Source organism: Oncorhynchus gorbuscha, linkage group LG18 (genome assembly GCF_021184085.1).
Source record: "Oncorhynchus gorbuscha isolate QuinsamMale2020 ecotype Even-year linkage group LG18, OgorEven_v1.0, whole genome shotgun sequence".
Taxonomy (NCBI): Eukaryota; Metazoa; Chordata; class Actinopteri; order Salmoniformes; family Salmonidae; genus Oncorhynchus; species Oncorhynchus gorbuscha.
Genome location: NC_060190.1, coordinates 77,199,793 through 77,221,177, shown reverse-complemented (window position 1 = coordinate 77,221,177; position 21,385 = coordinate 77,199,793). Strand labels below are relative to the sequence as shown.

At 40.3% G+C, this 21,385-nt stretch overlaps 1 protein-coding gene across 9 annotated transcripts in view; it reads right to left on the bottom strand.

The window, feature by feature from the left end:
- Positions 1-21,385, bottom strand: part of LOC124004047 (dedicator of cytokinesis protein 3-like) — a 465,878-nt gene that overhangs the window by 7,570 nt on the left and 436,923 nt on the right. For 6 of the 9 annotated variants that reach the window (XM_046312789.1, XM_046312790.1, XM_046312791.1 and 3 more), the window contains 3 exons: positions 20,861-20,948; positions 5,449-5,568; positions 1,489-1,574 (listed from right to left, as the gene is read on the bottom strand). In XM_046312789.1, coding sequence (XP_046168745.1) covers positions 1,489-1,574; positions 5,449-5,568; positions 20,861-20,948 — 294 coding nt within the window. The remainder of the gene's footprint in view (positions 1-1,488; positions 1,575-5,448; positions 5,569-20,860; positions 20,949-21,385) is intronic. The other 3 variants (XM_046312794.1, XM_046312797.1, XM_046312796.1) reach the window with 2 other exon arrangements.

The window sequence follows — 21,385 nt, the reverse complement described above, 5'->3', positions numbered from 1 at the left end:
GACAATGGGTTATTCTCATAGATAAGTGGGACAATGGGATATTCTCATAGATAAGTGGGACAATGGGTTATTCTCATAGATAAGTGGGACAATGGGTTAATAACATAGATAAGTGGGACAATGGGTTATTCTCATAGATAAGTGGGACAATGGGATATTCTCATAGATAAGTGGAACAATGGGATATTCTCATAGATAAGTGGGACAATGGGATATTCTCATAGATAAGTGGGACAATGGGATATTCTCATAGATAAGTGGGACAATGGGTTATTCTCATAGATAAGTGGGACAATGGGATATTCTCATAGATAAGTGGGACAATGGGATATTCTCATAGATAAGTGGGACAATGGGTTATTCTCATAGATAAGTGGGACAATGGGATATTCTCATAGATAAGTGGGACAATGGGATATTCTCATAGATAAGTGGGACAATGGGTTATTCTCATAGATAAGTGGGACAATGGGTTATTCTCATAGATAAGTGGGACAATGGGTTATTCTCATAGATAAGTGGGACAATGGGATATTCTCATAGATAAGTGGGACAATGGGTTATTCTCATAGATAAGTGGGGCAATGGGATATTCTCATAGATAAGTGGGACAATGGGTTATTCTCATAGATAAGTGGGACAATGTGTTAATCTCATAGATAAGTGGGACAATGGGTTATTCTCATAGATAAGTGGGACAATGGGTTAATCTCATAGATAAGTGGGACAATGGGATAATCTCATAGATACGTGGGACAATGGGTTAATCTCATAGATAAGTGGGACAATGGGATAATCTCATAGATACGTGGGACAATGGGTTATTCTCATAGATAAGTGGGACAATGGGATATTCTCATAGATAAGTGGGACAATGGGTTATTCTCATAGATAAGTGGGACAATGGGTTAATCTCATAGATAAGTGGGACAATGGGATATTCTCATACATAAGTGGGACAATGGGATATTCTCATAGATAAGTGGGACAATGGGATATTCTCATAGATAAGTGGGACAGAAGAGGTGTTATTAAAAACAAAAATAAAATTATTATGAACAGGTATAAAGCAAATTCAAGCCAAACTGCAAGACAAATATTACAAAAACACAGTTATACATGACAATAAATATATATATATATATATATATATATATATATATATATATATAAGCAGGAGATATATATATATATATATATATATATATATATATATATATATATATATATATATATATATATATATATAAGCAGGAGATATATATATATATATATATACTTATAAACCGACACAAACACACAGTAACAAATTAGCATCTTTGCAGTTATGCGATATGCGACAACCAAGTGCTCTTCTAGCCATGCACGCGCATTGATACTGAAAGGGCTGAGATACTAGCCGGAGACAGGCACAGAACAGACCAGATCAGATCAGACCAGAAAGGACGGTATAGGCTACTCTAACCCAGGGCGGGTCACGGAGGGTACCTTTCGTAAAGAGGAACGTGCAGGGAGAGCTGGAGGGAGGTCGCTGTTCTGGTGGTGGAAAGCATCAAAGTTCATGGAGAAGTGTCCTATAGGAAGAGAGACACAGCAGGACAGAACAAAATGGGTTGATTTGGAGAAACACACAGAACTACAACCAGGGAGAGAGAAGGAGAGGAGGGAGAGGGAGAGGAGGGAGAGGGAGAGGAGGGAGAGGGACAGGAGGGAGAGGGAGAGGAGGGAGAGTGAGAGAAGGGAGAGGGAGAGGAGGGAGAGGGAGAGAAGGGAGGGGGAGAGAAGTAGAGAGAGAGGAGGGAGAGGAGGGAGAGGGAGAGGAGGGAGAGGGAGAGGAGGGAGAGGAGGGAGAGGAGGAATAAGGCAAGGAGAGAGAGGGAGAGGAGGGAGAGGGAGAGGAGGGAGAAGGAGAGGGAGAGAAGTAGAGAGAGAGAGAAGGAGAGGAGGAGGGGGGGAGGAGGGAGAGAGAAGGAGAGGAGGGAGAGTAGGGAGAGGAGGGAGAGGAGGGAGAGGGAGAGAAGGGGAGGAGGGAGAGGGAGAGGAGGGAGAGGAGGAATAAGGCAAGGAGAGAGAGGGAGAGGAGGGAGAGGGAGAGGAGGGAGAAGGAGAGGGAGAGAAGTAGAGAGAGAGAGAAGGAGAGGAGGAGGGGGGGAGGAGGGAGAGAGAAGGAGAGGAGGGAGAGTAGGGAGAGGAGGGAGAGGAGGGAGAGGGAGAGAAGGGGAGGAGGGAGAGGGAGAGGAGGGAGAGGAGGAGAGGAGGGAGAGAGAGATGGAGAAGGAGAGGAGGGAGAGGAGGGAGAGAGAGATGGAGAGGAGGGAGAGTGAGATGGAGAGGAGGGAGAGGGAGAGGAGGGAGAGAGAGATGGAGAGGAGGGAGAGGAGGGAGAGGGAGAGGGAGAGAGAGGAGAGGGAGAAGAGGGAGAGGGAGAGGGAGAGGGAGAGAAGGAGAGAAGGGAGAGGAGAGGAGGGAGAGGGAGAGGGAGAGGAGGGAGAGGGAGAGAAGGAGAGGAGGGAGAGGGAGAGGAGGGAGATGGAGAGGAGGGAGAGGAGGCAGAGGGAGAGAAGTAGAGAGAGAGAGAAGTAGAGAGAGAGATGGAGGGAGGGAAGTAGAGAGAGAAGTAGAGAGAGAGATGGAGAGGAGGGAAGTGGAGAGAGAGAAGTAGAGAGAGAGATGGAGGGAGAGAAGTAGAGAGAGAGATGGAGGGAGAGAAGTAGAGAGAGAGATGGAGAGAGAGAAGTAGAGAGAGAGATGGAGAGAGAGAGATGGAGAGGAGGGAGAGAAGTAGAGAGAGAGAAGTAGAGAGAGAGATGGAGGGAGGGAGGTAGAGAGAGAGAGAGATGGAGAGGAGGGAGAGAAGTAGAGAGAGAGAAGTAGAGAGAGAGAGATGGAGGAGAGGGAGAGAAGTAGAGAGAGAGAGAAGTAGAGAGAGAGAGATGGAGAGGAGGGAGAGGGAGAGAAGTAGAGAGAGAGATGGAGGGAGGGATGGAAGTAGAGAGAGAAGTAGAGAGAGAGATGGAGAGGAGGGAGAGGAGGGAGAGGGAGAGAAGTAGAGAGAGAGAGAAGTAGAGCGAGAGATGGAGGGAGGGAAGTAGAGAGAGAGAAGTAGAGAGAGAGAGATGGAGAGGAGGGAGAGGGAGAGAAGTAGAGAGAGCGAAGTAGAGAGAGAGATGGAGGGAGAGAAGTAGAGAGAGAAGTAGAGAGAGAGAGATGGAGAGGAGGGAGAGGGAGGGAAGTAGAGAGAGAAGTAGAGAGAGAGAGATGGAGAGGAGGGAGAGGGAGAGAAGTAGAGAGAAGTAGAGAGAGAGATGGAGGGAGGGAAGTAGAGAGAGAGAGATAAGGGAGAGAGAGAGAGAGAAGTAGAAAGAGAGATACATAGACAAAGAGAGAGGAGAGAGAGGAGCGAGAGAGCGTGAGAGCGAGAGAGAGATGTGGAGAAGGATAAACAGGTCTCTACACTAGGCTACATAAGTCATTCTAGTTGAGAGGCAGGTTGGTGTAGATTGGGGCGGCAGGTAGCCTAGTGGTTAGAGCGTTGGGGTGGAAAGGATCAGGTAAGTTCAGGGGTGTGGTGGAGGGGGGTAAACACTGTGCCGTTGACATACCTTTCGATTTTGTGCATAGCATTCACACCACAGGTGTCCAACTCATTCCATGGAGGGCAGTGTGTCTGCTGGTTTGGTTATTTCCCTTCTATTTATGAGGCCTTCCATGGAATGAGTTAGACACCTGCGGTTTACCACGCTAATTATGCTAGCTAATTGACTTGCTGCTCGTCATCAGTGTTTACCCACCTTTCTGAACCACTATATCCCTGGATAGGATGACACAGGACTTGCCCTTTTCAACATAGAAACACAGGGACAAAGGAGAGCTACAATCACACACAGATCACTGGTGGACGGAAGTTGAAGGATTCCTGTGGGATCTATTGGAATCAGAAGCTCCCATGAAACTTCATAAAAACTACAACAAACTTCAGAAAAACTACAACTAACTGCATCAAACCATTTGATGTTGCGAATTATTTTAATGATTTAATTTAACTTCATTGGCAAAAGTGGGCAAACTTATGCAGGAACGAACAGTGAGCCAATTGTATTCATGCATAACAAAAACTAATAATGAAAGAGAAAACATTTCAATTTTGTGAAGTTAGTTTGGTCGAGGTGGGAAAAAGTACTGTGTTTGACCAAATACAATGCTATTTCTCTGTAATCCAAAATGGACAGACTTTCAGCATGCTTATAGAGAACATGTACTACACTGACACAAATGACACAAATGACTGATGATTGGTTGAAAGAAATCGACAATAAGAAGATTGAGAGAGCTGTACTGTTAGATGTCAGTGCAGCCTTTGATATTATCGATCATAACCTCTTGTTGAGAAAACAATATGTGTTATGGCTTTTCAACCTCTGCCATATCGTGGATTCAGAGCTACTGTAGGTATTCCTCAGAGCTATCTATCTAATAGAACTCAGAGGGTTTTCTTTAATGTCAAACGTGTGGTAAAGTGTGGTGCACCGCAGGGCAGCTCTCTAGGCCCTCTCCTCTTTTCTATTTTTACCAATTACCTGCCACTGGCATTAAACAACGTGTGTGTGTGTCCATGTATACTGACGTTTCAACCATATATGCATCAGCAACCACAGCTAATGAAGTCACTGAAACCCTTAACAAGGAGTTGCAGTTTGTTTTGGAATGGGTAGCCAGTAATAAACTGGTCCAGAACATCTCTAAAACTAAGAGCATTGTATTTGGTACAAATCATCCCTAAAGTTCTAGACCTCAGCTGTATCTGGTAATGAATGGTGTGGCTGTTGAACAAGTTGATTGTAGACTGTCATGGTCAAAACATAGAGATTCAATGGTTGTAAAGATGAGGAGAGGCCTGTCCCTAATAAAGAGATGCTCTGCTTTTTTGACTCCACACACCTATTTATTGCCTTACCTCCCATATCCTACCTCATTTGCACACACTGTACATACACTTTTTCTATTATGTTATTGACTGTACGTTTTGTTTATTCCCATGTGTAACTCTGTGTTGTTGTTTACTCCATGTGTAACTCTGTGTTGTTGTTTATTCCCATGTGTAACTCTGTGTTGTTGTTTACTCCATGTGTAACTCTGTGTTGTTGTTTACTCCATGTGTAACTCTGTGTTGTTGTTTTGTGTCGCACTGCTATGCTTTATCTTGGCCAGGTCGCAGTTGTAAATGAGAACTGGTTCTCAACTAGCCCACCTGGTTAAATCAAGGTGAAATAAATAACCATTTTAAAACGGCCAGGGGGATGAATACTTTTGCACGGCACTGTAGGTGGTCTTGAATAAAGCCATTAAAGAGGCTGGGAGCAGCATATGCTTTGTGCCAGCTTTCTTTCCTGATTGTTTTAACCATCAGAAAATGAGAAGTTTGTGGCATTCATGTATAAAGGGTCTTACCATGAGGAAGGCTACGGGGCGGGACTGGGGGGGCCATCACACTCCCAACGTGGGTGGACAGGAACGGCATCGCCTCTCTGGTACCACTGTCCAGACTCCAGGAGCTGGGGGTGGTCAGGACTGTAGAGGACAGATAATATTAAAACTTCACTCTACTGTCCACCCCCTACTGTCCACCCCCTCTACTGTCCACCCCCTCTACTGTCCACCCCCTCTACTGTCCACCCTAACCCTGAGCTGCTGACGGTGGTTAGGACTGCAGTCTCTAGTGGACAGACACAGATAACATAACTGATATCATAGTGTCTGTCAACAGACTGTGGGATGAGCCGACTAACGAGGAACTTTGTTTCCGGTGCACAGATCATGATGTGTCCACATATTGCACATTTCAGAAGTGGAGGGAGTGGAGGCACATCGACTCTTCCCTCATTTGGAAAAAAAAGAAGCTGGGTGGAGCTACAGCCCTGCTTCCGCTTCTCGTTTGTTTTCTAACACGTCCCCTCAGAACTTAATCATCTGATTAATTAACCCTGAATCATCATTAATCATCTGCAATATTTTAGTTCTGTGTTGATCCGAGATGAGGACTGCAGTGGAGAGACATGTTGTATTTACACAAATCATCAATACAAAAAAATAAACAATCACCATCAAAAATCTTCATCATCATCGTCATCACCATTGTTATGGTCATCATTAAAATTATTATTATTATTATTATTATTATTATCAGCCTTTTGTGAATATTGAAGGCATTTACAGAGATAGTAATATTAATGTATAAAAAAAATAAAGAGAGTCACACTCTCTATATATAAACTCCCAGTAATGACTAAATTACTGGGAGTTTATATAAATAGGGTGTGTGACTCTATTTTTATAGCTTAACATTTATTCTCCGTTACTCAGCACCTCTACATTAAAGTATTTTCTCTGGGTGTGCGTCAGTTCATGTTTTTTTTTAAATATATTAATGTAGCCAATGTTCTGTAATGGTGGCGTTTGTAATGCATTGTAATGTAATGTGTTGCATTTTTCACAATTGTTGTTAATATGTATCATTACTGTTGTTTATGTTGACTTACAGGGTTGACCAATAACATACCAGTACCACACATAGATGAAGGAGAGGAATGTAGAAGAGTTGGTTATCACCTCCTATAAACTCTGAATTAGAGTTGGTTATCACCTCCTATAAACTCTGAATAAGAGTTGGTTATCACCTTCTATAAACTCTGAATAAGAGTTGGTTATCACCTCCTATAAACTCTGAATTAGAGTTGGTTATCACCTCCTATAAACTCTGAATTAGAGTTGGTTATCACCTCCTATAAACTCTGAATTAGAGTTGGTTACCACCTCCTATAAACTCTGAATAAGAGTTGGTTATCACCTCCTATAAACTCTGAATAAGAGTTGGTTACCACCTCCTATAAACTCTGAATAAGAGTTGGTTATCACCTCCTATAAACTCTGAATTAGAGTTGGTTATCACCTCCTATAAACTCTGAATTAGAGTTGGTTATCACCTCCTATAAACTCTGTTCACGAGTTGGTTACCACCTCCTATAAACTCTGTTCAAGAGTTGGTTACCACCTCCTATAAACTCTGAATAAGAGTTGGTTATCACCTCCTATAAACTCTGAATAAGAGTTGGTTATCACCTCCTATAAACTCTGAATTAGAGTTGGTTATCACCTCCTATAAACTCTGAATTAGAGTTGGTTATCACCTCCTATAAACTCTGAATTAGAGTTGGTTATCACCTCCTATAAACTCTGAATTAGAGTTGGTTACCACCTCCTATAAACTCTGAATAAGAGTTGGTTATCACCTCCTATAAACTCTGAATAAGAGTTGGTTATCACCTCCTATAAACTCTGAATAAGAGTTGGTTATCACCTCCTATAAACTCTGAATAAGAGTTGGTTATCACCTCCTATAAACTCTGAATTAGAGTTGGTTATCACCTCCTATAAACTCTGAATTAGAGTTGGTTATCACCTCCTATAAACTCTGAATTAGAGTTGGTTATCACCTCCTATAAACTCTGAATTAGAGTTGGTTATCACCTCCTATAAACTCTGAATTAGAGTTGGTTATCACCTCCTATAAACTCTGAATAAGAGTTGGTTATCACCTCCTATAAACTCTGAATAAGAGTTGGTTATCACCTCCTATAAACTCTGAATAAGAGTTGGTTATCACCTCCTATAAACTCTGAATTAGAGTTGGTTATCACCTCCTATAAACTCTGAATTAGAGTTGGTTATCACCTCCTATAAACTCTGAATTAGAGTTGGTTATCACCTCCTATAAACTCTGAATTAGAGTTGGTTACCACCTCCTATAAACTCTGAATAAGAGTTGGTTATCACCTCCTATAAACTCTGAATAAGAGTTGGTTATCACCTCCTATAAACTCTGAATAAGAGTTGGTTATCACCTCCTATAAACTCTGAATTAGAGTTGGTTATCACCTCCTATAAACTCTGAATTAGAGTTGGTTATCACCTCCTATAAACTCTGAATTAGAGTTGGTTACCACCTCCTATAAACTCTGAATAAGAGTTGGTTATCACCTCCTAAAACTCTGAATAAGAATCAAGAGTTGGTTATCACCTCCTATAAACTCTGAATAAGAGTTGGTTATCACCTCCTATAAACTCTGAATTAGAGTTGGTTATCACCTCCTATAAACTCTGAATTAGAGTTGGTTATCACCTCCTATAAACTCTGAATTCAGAGTTGGTTAAAACCTCCTATAAACTCTGAATTAGAGTTGGTTACCACCTCCTATAAACTCTGAATAAGAGTTGGTTATCACCTCCTATAAACTCTGAATTGAGTTGGTTATCACCTCCTATAAACTCTGAATAAGAGTTGGTTATCACCTCCTACTCTGAATAAGAGTCCTATAAACTCTGAATTCAGAGTTGGTTATCACCTCCTATAAACTCTGAATTAGAGTTGGTTATCACCTCCTATAAACTCTGAATTAGAGATTGGTTATCACCTCCTATAAACTCTGAATTAGAGTTGGTTATCACCTCCTATAAACTCTGAATTAGAGTTGGTTATCACCTCCTATAAACTCTGAATTCAAGAGTTGGTTATCACCTCCTATAAACTCTGAATTAGAGTTGGTTACCACCTCCTATAAACTCTGAATTAGAGTTGGTTACCACCTCCTATAAACTCTGTTCAAGAGTTGGTTACCACCTCCTATAAACTCTGAATAAGAGTTGGTTATCACCTCCAATAAACTCTGAATTAGAGTTGGTTACCACCTCCTATAAACTCTGTTCAAGAGTTGGTTATCACCTCCTATAAACTCTGAATTAGAGTTGGTTACCACCTCCTATAAACTCTGTTCAAGAGTTGGTTACCACCTCCTATAAACTCTGAATAAGAGTTGGTTATCACCTCCTATAAACTCTGTTCAAGAGTTGGTTATCACCTCCTATAAACTCTGAATTAGAGTTGGTTATCACCTCCTATAAACTCTGAATTAGAGTTGGTTACAACCTCCTATAAACTCTGAATTAGAGTTGGTTACCACCTCCTATAAACTCTGAATAAGAGTTGGTTACCACCTCCTATAAACTCTGAATAAGAGTTGGTTATCACCTCCTATAAACTCTGAATAAGAGTTGGTTACCACCTCCTATAAACTCTGAATTAGAGTTGGTTACCACCTCCTATAAACTCTGAATAAGAGTTGGTTACCACCTCCTATAAACTCTGTTCAAGAGTTGGTTACCACCTCCTATAAACTCTGAATTAGAGTTGGTTATCACCTCCTATAAACTCTGAATTAGAGTTGGTTACCACCTCCTATAAACTCTAAATAAGAGTAGGTTACCACCTCCTATAAACTCTGAATTAGAGTTGGTTACCACCTCCTATAAACTCTGTTCAAGAGTAGGTTACCACCTCCTATAAACTCTGAATAAGAGTTGGTTATCACCTCCAATAAACTCTGAATTAGAGTTGGTTACCACCTCCTATAAACTCTGTTCAAGAGTTGGTTATCACCTCCTATAAACTCTGAATTAGAGTTGGTTATCACCTCCTATAAACTCTGTTCAAGAGTTGGTTACCACCTCCTATAAACTCTGAATAAGAGTTGGTTATCACCTCCTATAAACTCTGAATAAGAGTTGGTTATCACCTCCTATAAACTCTGAATAAGAGTTGGTTATCACCTCCTATAAACTCTGAATTAGAGTTGGTTATCACCGCCTATAAACTCTGAATAAGAGTTGGTTATCACCTCCTATAAACTCTGAATAAGAGTTGGTTATCACCTCCTATAAACTCTGAATTAGAGTTGGTTATCACCTCCTATAAACTCTGAATTAGAGTTGGTTATCACCTCCTATAAACTCTGAATTAGAGTTGGTTACCACCTCCTATAAACTCTGAATAAGAGTTGGTTATCACCTCCTATAAACTCTGAATAAGAGTTGGTTATCACCTCCTATAAACTCTGAATTAGAGTTGGTTATCACCTCCTATAAACTCTGAATTAGAGTTGGTTATCACCTCCTATAAACTCTGTTCAAGAGTAGGTTACCACCTCCTATAAACTCTGAGTTAGAGTTGGTTATCACCTCCTATAAACTCTGAGTTAGAGTTGGTTACCACCTCCTATAAACTCTGTTCAAGAGTAGGTTACCACCTCCTATAAACTCTGAATTAGAGTAGGTTATCACCTCCTATAAACTCTGTTCAAGAGTAGGTTATCACCTCCTATAAACTCTGAATTAGACCACCTCCTATAAACTCTGAATTAGGTTGGTTACCACCTCCTATAAACTCTGAATTAAGAGTTGGTTACCACCTCCTATAAACTCTGAATTAGAGTTGGTTATCACCTCCAATAAACTCTGAATTAGAGTTGGTTACCACCTCCTATAAACTCTGTTCAAGAGTTGGTTATCACCTCCTATAAACTCTGAATTAGAGTTGGTTACCACCTCCTATAAACTCTGTTCAAGAGTTGGTTACCACCTCCTATAAACTCTGAATAAGAGTTGGTTATCACCTCCTATAAACTCTGAATAAGAGTTGGTTATCACCTCCTATAAACTCTGTTCACCTCCTATAAACTCTGAATTAGAGTTGGTTATCACCTCCTATAAACTCTGAATTAGAGTTGGTTACCACCTCCTATAAACTCTGAATTAGAGTTGGTTACACCTCCTATAAACTCTGAATAAGAGTTGGTTATCACCTCCTATAAACTCTGAATAAGAGTTGGTTATCACCTCCTATAAACTCTGAATAAGAGTTGGTTATCACCTCCTATAAACTCTGAATAAGAGTTGGTTATCACCTCCTATAAACTCTGAATTAGAGTTGGTTATCACCTCCTATAAACTCTGAATTAGAGTTGGTTATCACCTCCTATAAACTCTGAATTAGAGTTGGTTATCACCTCCTATAAACTCTGAATTAGAGTTGGTTACCACCTCCTATAAACTCTGAATAAGAGTTGGTTATCACCTCCTATAAACTCTGAATAAGAGTTGGTTATCACCTCCTATAAACTCTGAATAAGAGTTGGTTATCACCTCCTATAAACTCTGAATAAGAGTTGGTTATCACCTCCTATAAACTCTGAATTAGAGTTGGTTATCACCTCCTATAAACTCTGTTCAAGAGTTGGTTACCACCTCCTATAAACTCTGAATAAGAGTTGGTTATCACCTCCTATAAACTCTGAATAAGAGTTGGTTATCACCTCCTATAAACTCTGAATTAGAGTTGGTTATCACCTCCTATAAACTCTGAATTAGAGTTGGTTATCACCTCCTATAAACTCTGTTCAAGAGTTGGTTACCACCTCCTATAAACTAATAAGAGTTGGTTATCACCTCTATAAACTCTGAATAAGAGTTGGTTATCACCTCCTATAAACTCTGAATTAGAGTTGGTTATCACCTCCTATAAACTCTGAATTAGAGTTGGTTATCACCTCCTATAAACTCTGTTCAAGGTTGGTTACCACCTCCTATAAACTCTGAATAAGAGTTGGTTACCACCTCCTATAAACTCTGAATTAGAGTTGGTTATCACCTCCTATAAACTCTGAATTAGAGTTGGTTACCACCTCCTATAAACTCTGTTCAAAGTAACCACCTCCTATAAACTCTGAATTAGAGTAGGTTATCACACTCTCAAGAGTAGGTTATCTATAAACTCTGAATTAGAATTATAAACTCTGAATTAGAGTTGGTTACCACCTCCTATAAACTCTGTTCAAGAGTAGGTTACCACCTCCTATAAACTCTGAATAAGAGTTGGTTATCACCTCCAATAAACTCTGAATTAGAGTTGGTTACCACCTCCTATAAACTCTGTTCAAGAGTTGGTTATCACCTCCTATAAACTCTGAATTAGAGTTGGTTACCACCTCCTATAAACTCTGTTCAAGAGTTGGTTACCACCTCCTATAAACTCTGAATAAGAGTTGGTTATCACCTCCTATAAACTCTGTTCAAGAGTTGGTTATCACCTCCTATAAACTCTGAATTAGAGTTGGTTACCACCTCCTATAAACTCTGAATTAGAGTTGGTTACCACCTCCTATAAACTCTGAATAAGAGTTACCACCTCCTATAAACTCTGAATAAGAGTTGGTTATCACCTCCTATAAACTCTGAATAAGAGTTGGTTACCACCTTATAAACTCTGAATTAGTTATCACTCTGAATAAGAGTTGGTTACCCTATAAACTCTGAATAAGAGTTGGTTACCACCTCCTATAAACTCTGAATTAGAGTTGGTTATCACCTCCTATAAACTCTGAATTAGAGTTGGTTACCACCTCCTATAAACTCTAAATAAGAGTAGGTTACCACCTCCTATAAACTCTGAATTAGAGTTGGTTACCACCTCCTATAAACTCTGTTCAAGAGTAGGTTACCACCTCCTATAAACTCTGAATAAGAGTTGGTTATCACCTCCAATAAACTCTGAATTAGAGTTGGTTACCACCTCCTATAAACTCTGTTCAAGAGTTGGTTATCACCTCCTATAAACTCTGAATTAGAGTTGGTTATCACCTCCTATAAACTCTGTTCAAGAGTTGGTTACCACACCTGAATAAGAGTTGGTTATCCTATAAACTCTGAATTAGAGTTGGTTATCACCTCCTATAAACTCTGAATAAGAGTTGGTTATCACCTCCTATAAACTCTGAATTAGAGTTGGTTATCACCGCCTATAAACTCTGAATAAGAGTTGGTTATCACCTCCTATAAACTCTGAATTAGAGTTGGTTATCACCTCCTATAAACTCTGAATTAGAGTTGGTTACCACCTCCTATAAACTCTGAATTAGAGTTGGTTATCACCTCCTATAAACTCTGAATAAGAGTTGGTTATCACCTCCTATAAACTCTGAATTAGAGTTGGTTATCACCTCCTATAAACTCTGAATTAGAGTTGGTTATCACCTCCTATAAACTCTGTTCAAGAGTAGGTTACCACCTCCTATAAACTCTGAGTTAGAGTTGGTTATCACCTCCTATAAACTCTGAGTTAGAGTTGGTTACCACCTCCTATAAACTCTGTTCAAGAGTAGGTTACCACCTCCTATAAACTCTGAATTAGAGTAGGTTATCACCTCCTATAAACTCTGTTCAAGAGTAGGTTATCACCTCCTATAAACTCTGAATTAGAGTTGGTTACCACCTCCTATAAACTCTGAATTAGAGTTGGTTACCACCTCCTATAAACTCTGTTCAAGAGTAGGTTACCACCTCCTATAAACTCTGAATAAGAGTTGGTTATCACCTCCAATAAACTCTGAATTAGAGTTGGTTACCACCTCCTATAAACTCTGTTCAAGAGTTGGTTATCACCTCCTATAAACTCTGAATTAGAGTTGGTTACCACCTCCTATAAACTCTGTTCAAGAGTTGGTTACCACCTCCTATAAACTCTGAATAAGAGTTGGTTATCACCTCCTATAAACTCTGTTCAAGAGTTGGTTATCACCTCCTATAAACTCTGAATTAGAGTTGGTTACCACCTCCTATAAACTCTGAATTAGAGTTGGTTACCACCTCCTATAAACTCTGAATAAGAGTTGGTTACCACCTCCTATAAACTCTGAATTAAGAGTTGGTTATCACCTCCTATAAACTCTGAATTAGAGTTGGTTACCACCTCCTATAAACTCTAAATAAGAGTAGGTTACCACCTCCTATAAACTCTAAATTAGAGTTGGTTATCACCTCCTATAAACTCTGAATAAGAGTTGGTTACCACCTCCTATAAACTCTGAATAAGAGTTGGTTACCACCTCCTATAAACTCTGAATAAGAGTTGGTTACCACCTCCTATAAACTCTGAATTAGAGTTGGTTATCACCTCCTATAAACTCTGAATTAGAGTTGGTTACCACCTCCTATAAACTCTAAATAAGAGTAGGTTACCACCTCCTATAAACTCAGAATTAGAGTTGGTTACCACCTCCTATAAACTCTGTTCAAGAGTAGGTTACCACCTCCTATAAACTCTGAATAAGAGTTGGTTATCACCTCCAATAAACTCTGAATTAGAGTTGGTTACCACCTCCTATAAACTCTGTTCAAGAGTTGGTTATCACCTCCTATAAACTCTGTTCAAGAGTTGGTTATCACCTCCTATAAACTCTGAATTAGAGTTGGTTACCACCTCCTATAAACTCTGTTCAAGAGTTGGTTATCACCTCCTATAAACTCTGAGTTAGAGTTGGTTACCACCTCCTATAAACTCTGAATAAGAGTTGGTTATCACCTCCTATAAACTCTGTTCAAGAGTTGGTTATCACCTCCTATAAACTCTGAATTAGAGTTGGTTACCACCTCCTATAAACTCTGAATTAGAGTTGGTTACCACCTCCTATAAACTCTGAATAAGAGTTGGTTATCACCTCCTATAAACTCTGAATAAGAGTTGGTTATCACCTCCTATAAACTCTGAATTAGAGTTGGTTATCACCTCCTATAAACTCTGAATTAGAGTTGGTTATCACCTCCTATAAACTCTGTTCAAGAGTAGGTTACCACCTCCTATAAACTCTGAGTTAGAGTTGGTTATCACCTCCTATAAACTCTGAGTTAGAGTTGGTTACCACCTCCTATAAACTCTGTTCAAGAGTCCTATAAACTCTGAATTAGAGTAGGTTATCACCTCCTATAAACTCTGTTCAAGAGTAGGTTATCACCTCCTATAAACTCTGAATTAGAGTTGGTTACCACCTCCTATAAACTCTGAATTAGAGTTGGTTACCACCTCCTATAAACTCTGTTCAAGAGTAGGTTACCACCTCCTATAAACTCTGAATAAGAGTTGGTTATCACCTCCAATAAACTCTGAATTAGAGTTGGTTACCACCTCCTATAAACTCTGTTCAAGAGTTGGTTATCACCTCCTATAAACTCTGAATTAGAGTTGGTTACCACCTCCTATAAACTCTGTTCAAGAGTTGGTTACCACCTCCTATAAACTCTGAATAAGAGTTGGTTATCACCTCCTATAAACTCTGTTCAAGAGTTGGTTATCACCTCCTATAAACTCTGAATTAGAGTTGGTTACCACCTCCTATAAACTCTGAATTAGAGTTGGTTACCACCTCCTATAAACTCTGAATAAGAGTTGGTTACCACCTCCTATAAACTCTGAATAAGAGTTGGTTACCACCTCCTATAAACTCTGAATTAGAGTTGGTTATCACCTCCTATAAACTCTGAATTAGAGTTGGTTACCACCTCCTATAAACTCTAAATAAGAGTAGGTTACCACCTCCTATAAACTCTAAATTAGAGTTGGTTATCACCTCCTATAAACTCTGAATAAGAGTTGGTTACCACCTCCTATAAACTCTGAATAAGAGTTGGTTACCACCTCCTATAAACTCTGAATAAGAGTTGGTTACCACCTCCTATAAACTCTGAATTAGAGTTGGTTATCACCTCCTATAAACTCTGAATTAGAGTTGGTTACCACCTCCTATAAACTCTAAATAAGAGTAGGTTACCACCTCCTATAAACTCAGAATTAGAGTTGGTTACCACCTCCTATAAACTCTGTTCAAGAGTAGGTTACCACCTCCTATAAACTCTGAATAAGAGTTGGTTATCACCTCCAATAAACTCTGAATTAGAGTTGGTTACCACCTCCTATAAACTCAGAATTAGAGTTGGTTACCACCTCCTATAAACTCTGTTCAAGAGTAGGTTACCACCTCCTATAAACTCTGAATAAGAGTTGGTTATCACCTCCAATAAACTCTGAATTAGAGTTGGTTACCACCTCCTATAAACTCTGTTCAAGAGTTGGTTATCACCTCCTATAAACTCTGAGTTAGAGTTGGTTACCACCTCCTATAAACTCTGAATAAGAGTTGGTTATCACCTCCTATAAACTCTGTTCAAGAGTTGGTTATCACCTCCTATAAACTCTGAATTAGAGTTGGTTACCACCTCCTATAAACTCTGAATTAGAGTTGGTTACCACCTCCTATAAACTCTGAATTAGAGTTGGTTATCACCTCCTATAAACTCTGAATTAGAGTTGGTTACCACCTCCTATAAACTCTAAATAAGAGTAGGTTACCACCTCCTATAAACTCTAAATTAGAGTTGGTTATCACCTCCTATAAACTCTGAATAAGAGTTGGTTATCACCTCCAATAAACTCTGAGTAAGAGTTGGTTATCACCTTCTATAAACTCTGAGCTGACAAAGGGCTTTAGTCATAGCATAGTTGGTGCTGACTGGACTCTTCTCTACAAATGATCCACAGTGGGATATCTATAGACTGAAGATACTGTGGATTACACCAGCTGAAGTATTAGGAGCTTCTGTGAACTGCCTTGTACCCACTGACTGAATCAACAGATGAAGCAGACAACTAAACAGACAGAATGACAGAAGAGATGGAAGGTGTGTGATGAAGTATTACAGACAGACTGACAGAGGAGACGGAAGGTGTGTGATGAAGTATTACAGACAGACTGACAGAGGAGACGGAAGGTGTGTGATGAAGTATTACAGACAGACTGACAGAGGAGACGGAAGGTGTGGGATGAAGGATTACTGACAGAAGAGATGGAAGGTGTGTGATGAAGTATTACAGACAGACTGACAGAGGAGACGGAAGGTGTGTGATGAAGTATTACAGACAGAAGAGATGGAAGGTGTGTGATGAAGTATTACAGACAGACTGACAGAGGAGACTGACATGTTTGTCATTTATTATCATGTCTTGTCCCTGACAGACTGACTTAGAGAGTTCTTTCCCTCTTTCTAGACGGAAGGTGTGTGATGAATCATTTTACTTCCCACAGACAGAAGAGATGGAAGTGTTCCGTGTGATTCCTTGAAGTATTGTGATTGACAGAAGAGATGGAAGATGCTGTGATGAAGGTATTACAGACAGAAGAGATGGAAGGTGTGTTATTATTAATTATTACAGACAGAAGAGATGGAATTTCCTGTGTGTGATTTGAACTTGAATAAACTCTGTTTCTGTTAAGTCAGTCCTTTTCACAGAAGAGATGGAAGGTGTGTGATGAAGTATTACAGACAGAAGAGATGGAAGGTGTGTGATGAAGTATTACAGACAGAAGAGATGGAAGGTGTGTGATGAAGTATTACAGACAGAAGAGATGGAAGGTGTGTGATGAAGTATTACAGACAGAAGAGATGGAAGGTGTGTGATGAAGTATTACAGACAGAAGAGATGGAAGGTGTGTGATGAAGTATTACAGACAGAAGAGATGGAAGGTGTGTGATGAAGTATTACAGACAGAAGAGATGGAAGGTGTGTGATGAAGGATTACAGACAGAAGAGATGGAAGGTATGTGATGAAGTATTACAGACAACAGAGGAGACGGAAGGTGTGTGATGAAGGATTACAGACAGAAGAGATGGAAGGTGTGTGATGAAGGATTACAGACAGAAGAGATGGAAGGTGTGTGATAAAGGATTACAGACAGAAGAGATGGAAGGTGTGTGATGAAGGATTCTAGACAGACTGACAGAGGAGACGGAAGGTGTGTGATGAAGTATTACAGACAGAAGAGATGGAAGGTGTGTGATGAAGTATTACAGACAGAAGAGATGGAAGGTGTGTGATGAAGGATTACAGACAGAAGAGATGGAAGGTGTGTGATGAAGTATTACAGACAGAAGAGATGGAAGGTGTGTGATGAAGGATTACAGACAGAAGAGATGGAAGGTATGTGATGAAGTATTACAGACAGCAGAGGAGACGGAAGGTGTGTGATGAAGGATTACAGACAGAAGAGATGGAAGGTGTGTGATGAAGGATTACAGACAGAAGAGATGGAAGGTGTGTGATGAAGGATTATAGACAGAAGAGATGGAAGGTGTGTGATGAAGGATTACAGACAGCAGAGGAGACGGAAGGTGTGTGATGAAGGATTACAGACAGAAGAGATGGAAGGTGTGTGATGAAGGATTACAGACAGAAGAGATGGAAGGTGTGTGATGAAGGATTATAGACAGAAGAGATGGAAGGTGTGTGATGAAGGATTACAGACAGAAGAGATGGAAGGTGTGTGATGAAGGATTATAGACAGACTGACAGAGGAGACGGAAGGTGTGTGATGAAGGATTACAGACATAAGAGATGGAAGGTGTGTGATGAAGGATTACAGACAGCAGAGGAGATGGAAGGTGTGTGATGAAGGATTACAGACAGAAGAGATGGAAGGTATGTGATGAAGGATTACAGACAGAAGAGATGGAAGGTGTGTGATGAAGGATTACAGACAGAAGAGATGGAAGGTGTGTGATGAAGGATTATAGACAGAAGAGATGGAAGGTGTGTGATGAAGGATTACAGACAGAAGAGATGGAAGGTATGTGATGAAGGATTACAGACAGAAGAGATGGAAGGTGTGTGATGAAGGATTATAGACAGAAGAGATGGAAGGTGTGTGATGAAGGATTACAGACAGAAGAGATGGAAGGTGTGTGATGAAGGATTATAGAGCAGAAGAGATGGAAGGTGTGTGATGAAGGATTACAGACAGAAGAGATGGAAGGTGTGTGATGAAGGATTACAGACAGAAGAGATGGAAGGTGTGTGATGAAGGATTATAGACAGAAGAGATGGAAGGTGTGTGATGAAGGATTACAGACAGAAGAGATGGAAGGTATGTGATGAAGGATTATAGACAGAAGAGATGGAAGGTGTGTGATGAAGGATTATAGACAGAAGAGATGGAAGGTGTGTGATGAAGGATTACAGACAGAAGAGATGGAAGGTGTGTGATGAAGTATTACAGACAGAAGAGATGGAAGGTGTGTGATGAAGGATTATAGACAGAAGAGATGGAAGGTGTGTGATGAAGGATTACAGACAGAAGAGATGGAAGGTGTGTGATGAAGGATTACAGACAGAAGAGATGGAAGGTGTGTGATGAAGGATTACAGACAGAAGAGATGGAAGGTGTGTGATGAAGGATTATAGACAGAAGAGATGGAAGGTGTGTGATGAAGGATTACAGACAGAAGAGATGGAAGGTGTGTGATGAAGGATTACAGACAGACAGACTGCCAGAATGTCTGCACTCATGAATTTCTACTTTTAGTCAACGCAGCAACAAAACTACTTACAGACTATCATCAGACGTACGCAGCGATGTCCCTTTTATATATACAGTGCCTTGCGAAAGTATTCGGCCCCCTTGAACTTTGCGACCTTTTGCCACATTTCAGGCTTCAAACATAAAGATATAAAACTGTATTTTTTTTGTGAAGAATCAACAACAAGTAGGACACAATCATGAAGTGGAACGACATTTATTGGATATTTCAAACTTTTTTAACAAATCAAAAACTGAAAAATTGGGCATGCAAAATTATTCAGCCTCCTTAAGTTAATACTTTGTAGCGCCACCTTTTGCTGCGATTACAGCTGTAAGTCGCTTGGGGTATGTCTCTATCAGTTTTGCTCATCGAGAGACTGACATTTTTTCCCATTCCTCCTTGCAAAACAGCTCGAGCTCAGTGAGGTTGGATGGAGAGCATTTGTGAACAGCAGTTTTCAGTTCTTTCCACAGATTCTCGATTGGATTCAGGTCTGGACTTTGACTTGGCCATTCTAACACCTGGATATGTTTATTTTTGAACCATTCCATTGTAGATTTTGCTTTATGTTTTGGATCATTGTCTTGTTGGAAGACAAATCTCCATCCCAGTCTCAGGTCTTTTGCAGACTCCATCAGGTTTTCTTCCAGAATGGTCCTGTATTTGGCTCCATCCTTCTTCCCATCAATTTTAACCATCTTCCCTGTCCCTGCTGAAGAAAAGCAGGCCCAAACCATGATGCTGCCACCACCATGTTTGACAGTGGGGATGTTGTGTTCAGGGTGATGAGCTGTGTTGCTTTTACGCCAAACATAACGTTTTGCATTATTGCCAAAAAGTTCAATTTTGGTTTCATCTGACCAGAGCACCTTCTTCCACATGTTTGGTGTGTCTCCCAGGTGGCTTGTGGCAAACTTTAAACAACACTTTTTATGGATATCTTTAAGAAATGGCTTTCTTCTTGCCACTCTTCCATAAAGGCCAGATTTGTGCAATATACGACTGATTGTTGTCCTATGGACAGAGTCTCCCACCTCAGCTGTAGATCTCTGCATTTCATCCAGAGTGATCATGGGCCTCTTGGCTGCATCTCTGATTAGTCTTCTCCTTGTATGAGCTGAAAGTTTAGAGGGACGGCCAGGTCTTGGTAGATTTGCAGTGGTCTGATATTCCTTCCATTTCAATATTATCGCTTGCACAGTGCTCCTTGGGATGTTTAAAGCTGGGGAAGTCTTTTGGTATCCAAATCTGGCTTTAAACTTCTTCACAAGAGTATCTCGGACCTGCCTGCTGTGTTCCTTGTTCTTCATGATGCTCTCTGCGCTTTTAACGGACCTCTGAGACTATCACAGTGCAGGTGCATTTATACGGAGACTTGATTACACACAGGTGGATTGTATTTATCATCATTAGTCTTTTAGGTCAACATTGGATCATTCAGAGATCCTCACTGAACTTCTGGAGAGAGTTTGCTGCACTGAAAGTAAAGGGGCTGAATAATTTTGCGCGCCCAATTTTTTAGTTTTTGATTTGTTAAAAAAGTTTGAAATATCCAATAAATGTCGTTCCACTTCATGATTCTGTCCCACTTGTTGTTGATTCTTCTAAAAAAATACAGTTTTATATCTTTATGTTTGAAGCCTGAAATGTGGCAAAAGGTCGCAAAGTTCAAGGGGGCCGAATACTTTCGCAAGGCATTGTATATGGGCCAAGTTCTGTAAGTCTAACGCAACAGACTCAAGGACAGACTGAAGGGCAATAAGCTGAGGACAGGCAGGACAACAGTACCTTTCTCCGCTACGGACAGGTTCGGGTCGCTACAGGGCTTGCACGGACCAATCACCTGATGGAACAACGCTCGCTGGAAGTTAGTTGGCTGGAGACACAGAAAAGACACATCAACCAATCAATGAACCAAATCAAAAGGTATTTATAAAGACCTTTTTTTTGTTTTTGCATCAGCAGTTGTCACAAAGAGTTTTTTTTTTTTTTTACAATTTTAATTTTTAAATTTAATTTTTAATTTAACCTTTATTTAACCAGGCAAGTCAGTTAAGAACAAATTCTTATTTTCAATAACAGCCTAGGAACAGTGGGTTAACTGCCTGTTCAGGGGCAGAAGGTCGGCTCGGGGGTTTGAACTTTCAACCTTCCGGTTACTAGTCCAACTCTCTAACCACTAGGCTACCCTGCCACCCCCAATTACCTGGCCTAAAGAAAGCAAGCAGGAACAGGAAGAACATAAGGAGAGGTACCAGACCCAGAGATAAGGGTCATCCTACTCTGGCAGTACCAGGAAGTACTACATTCCAA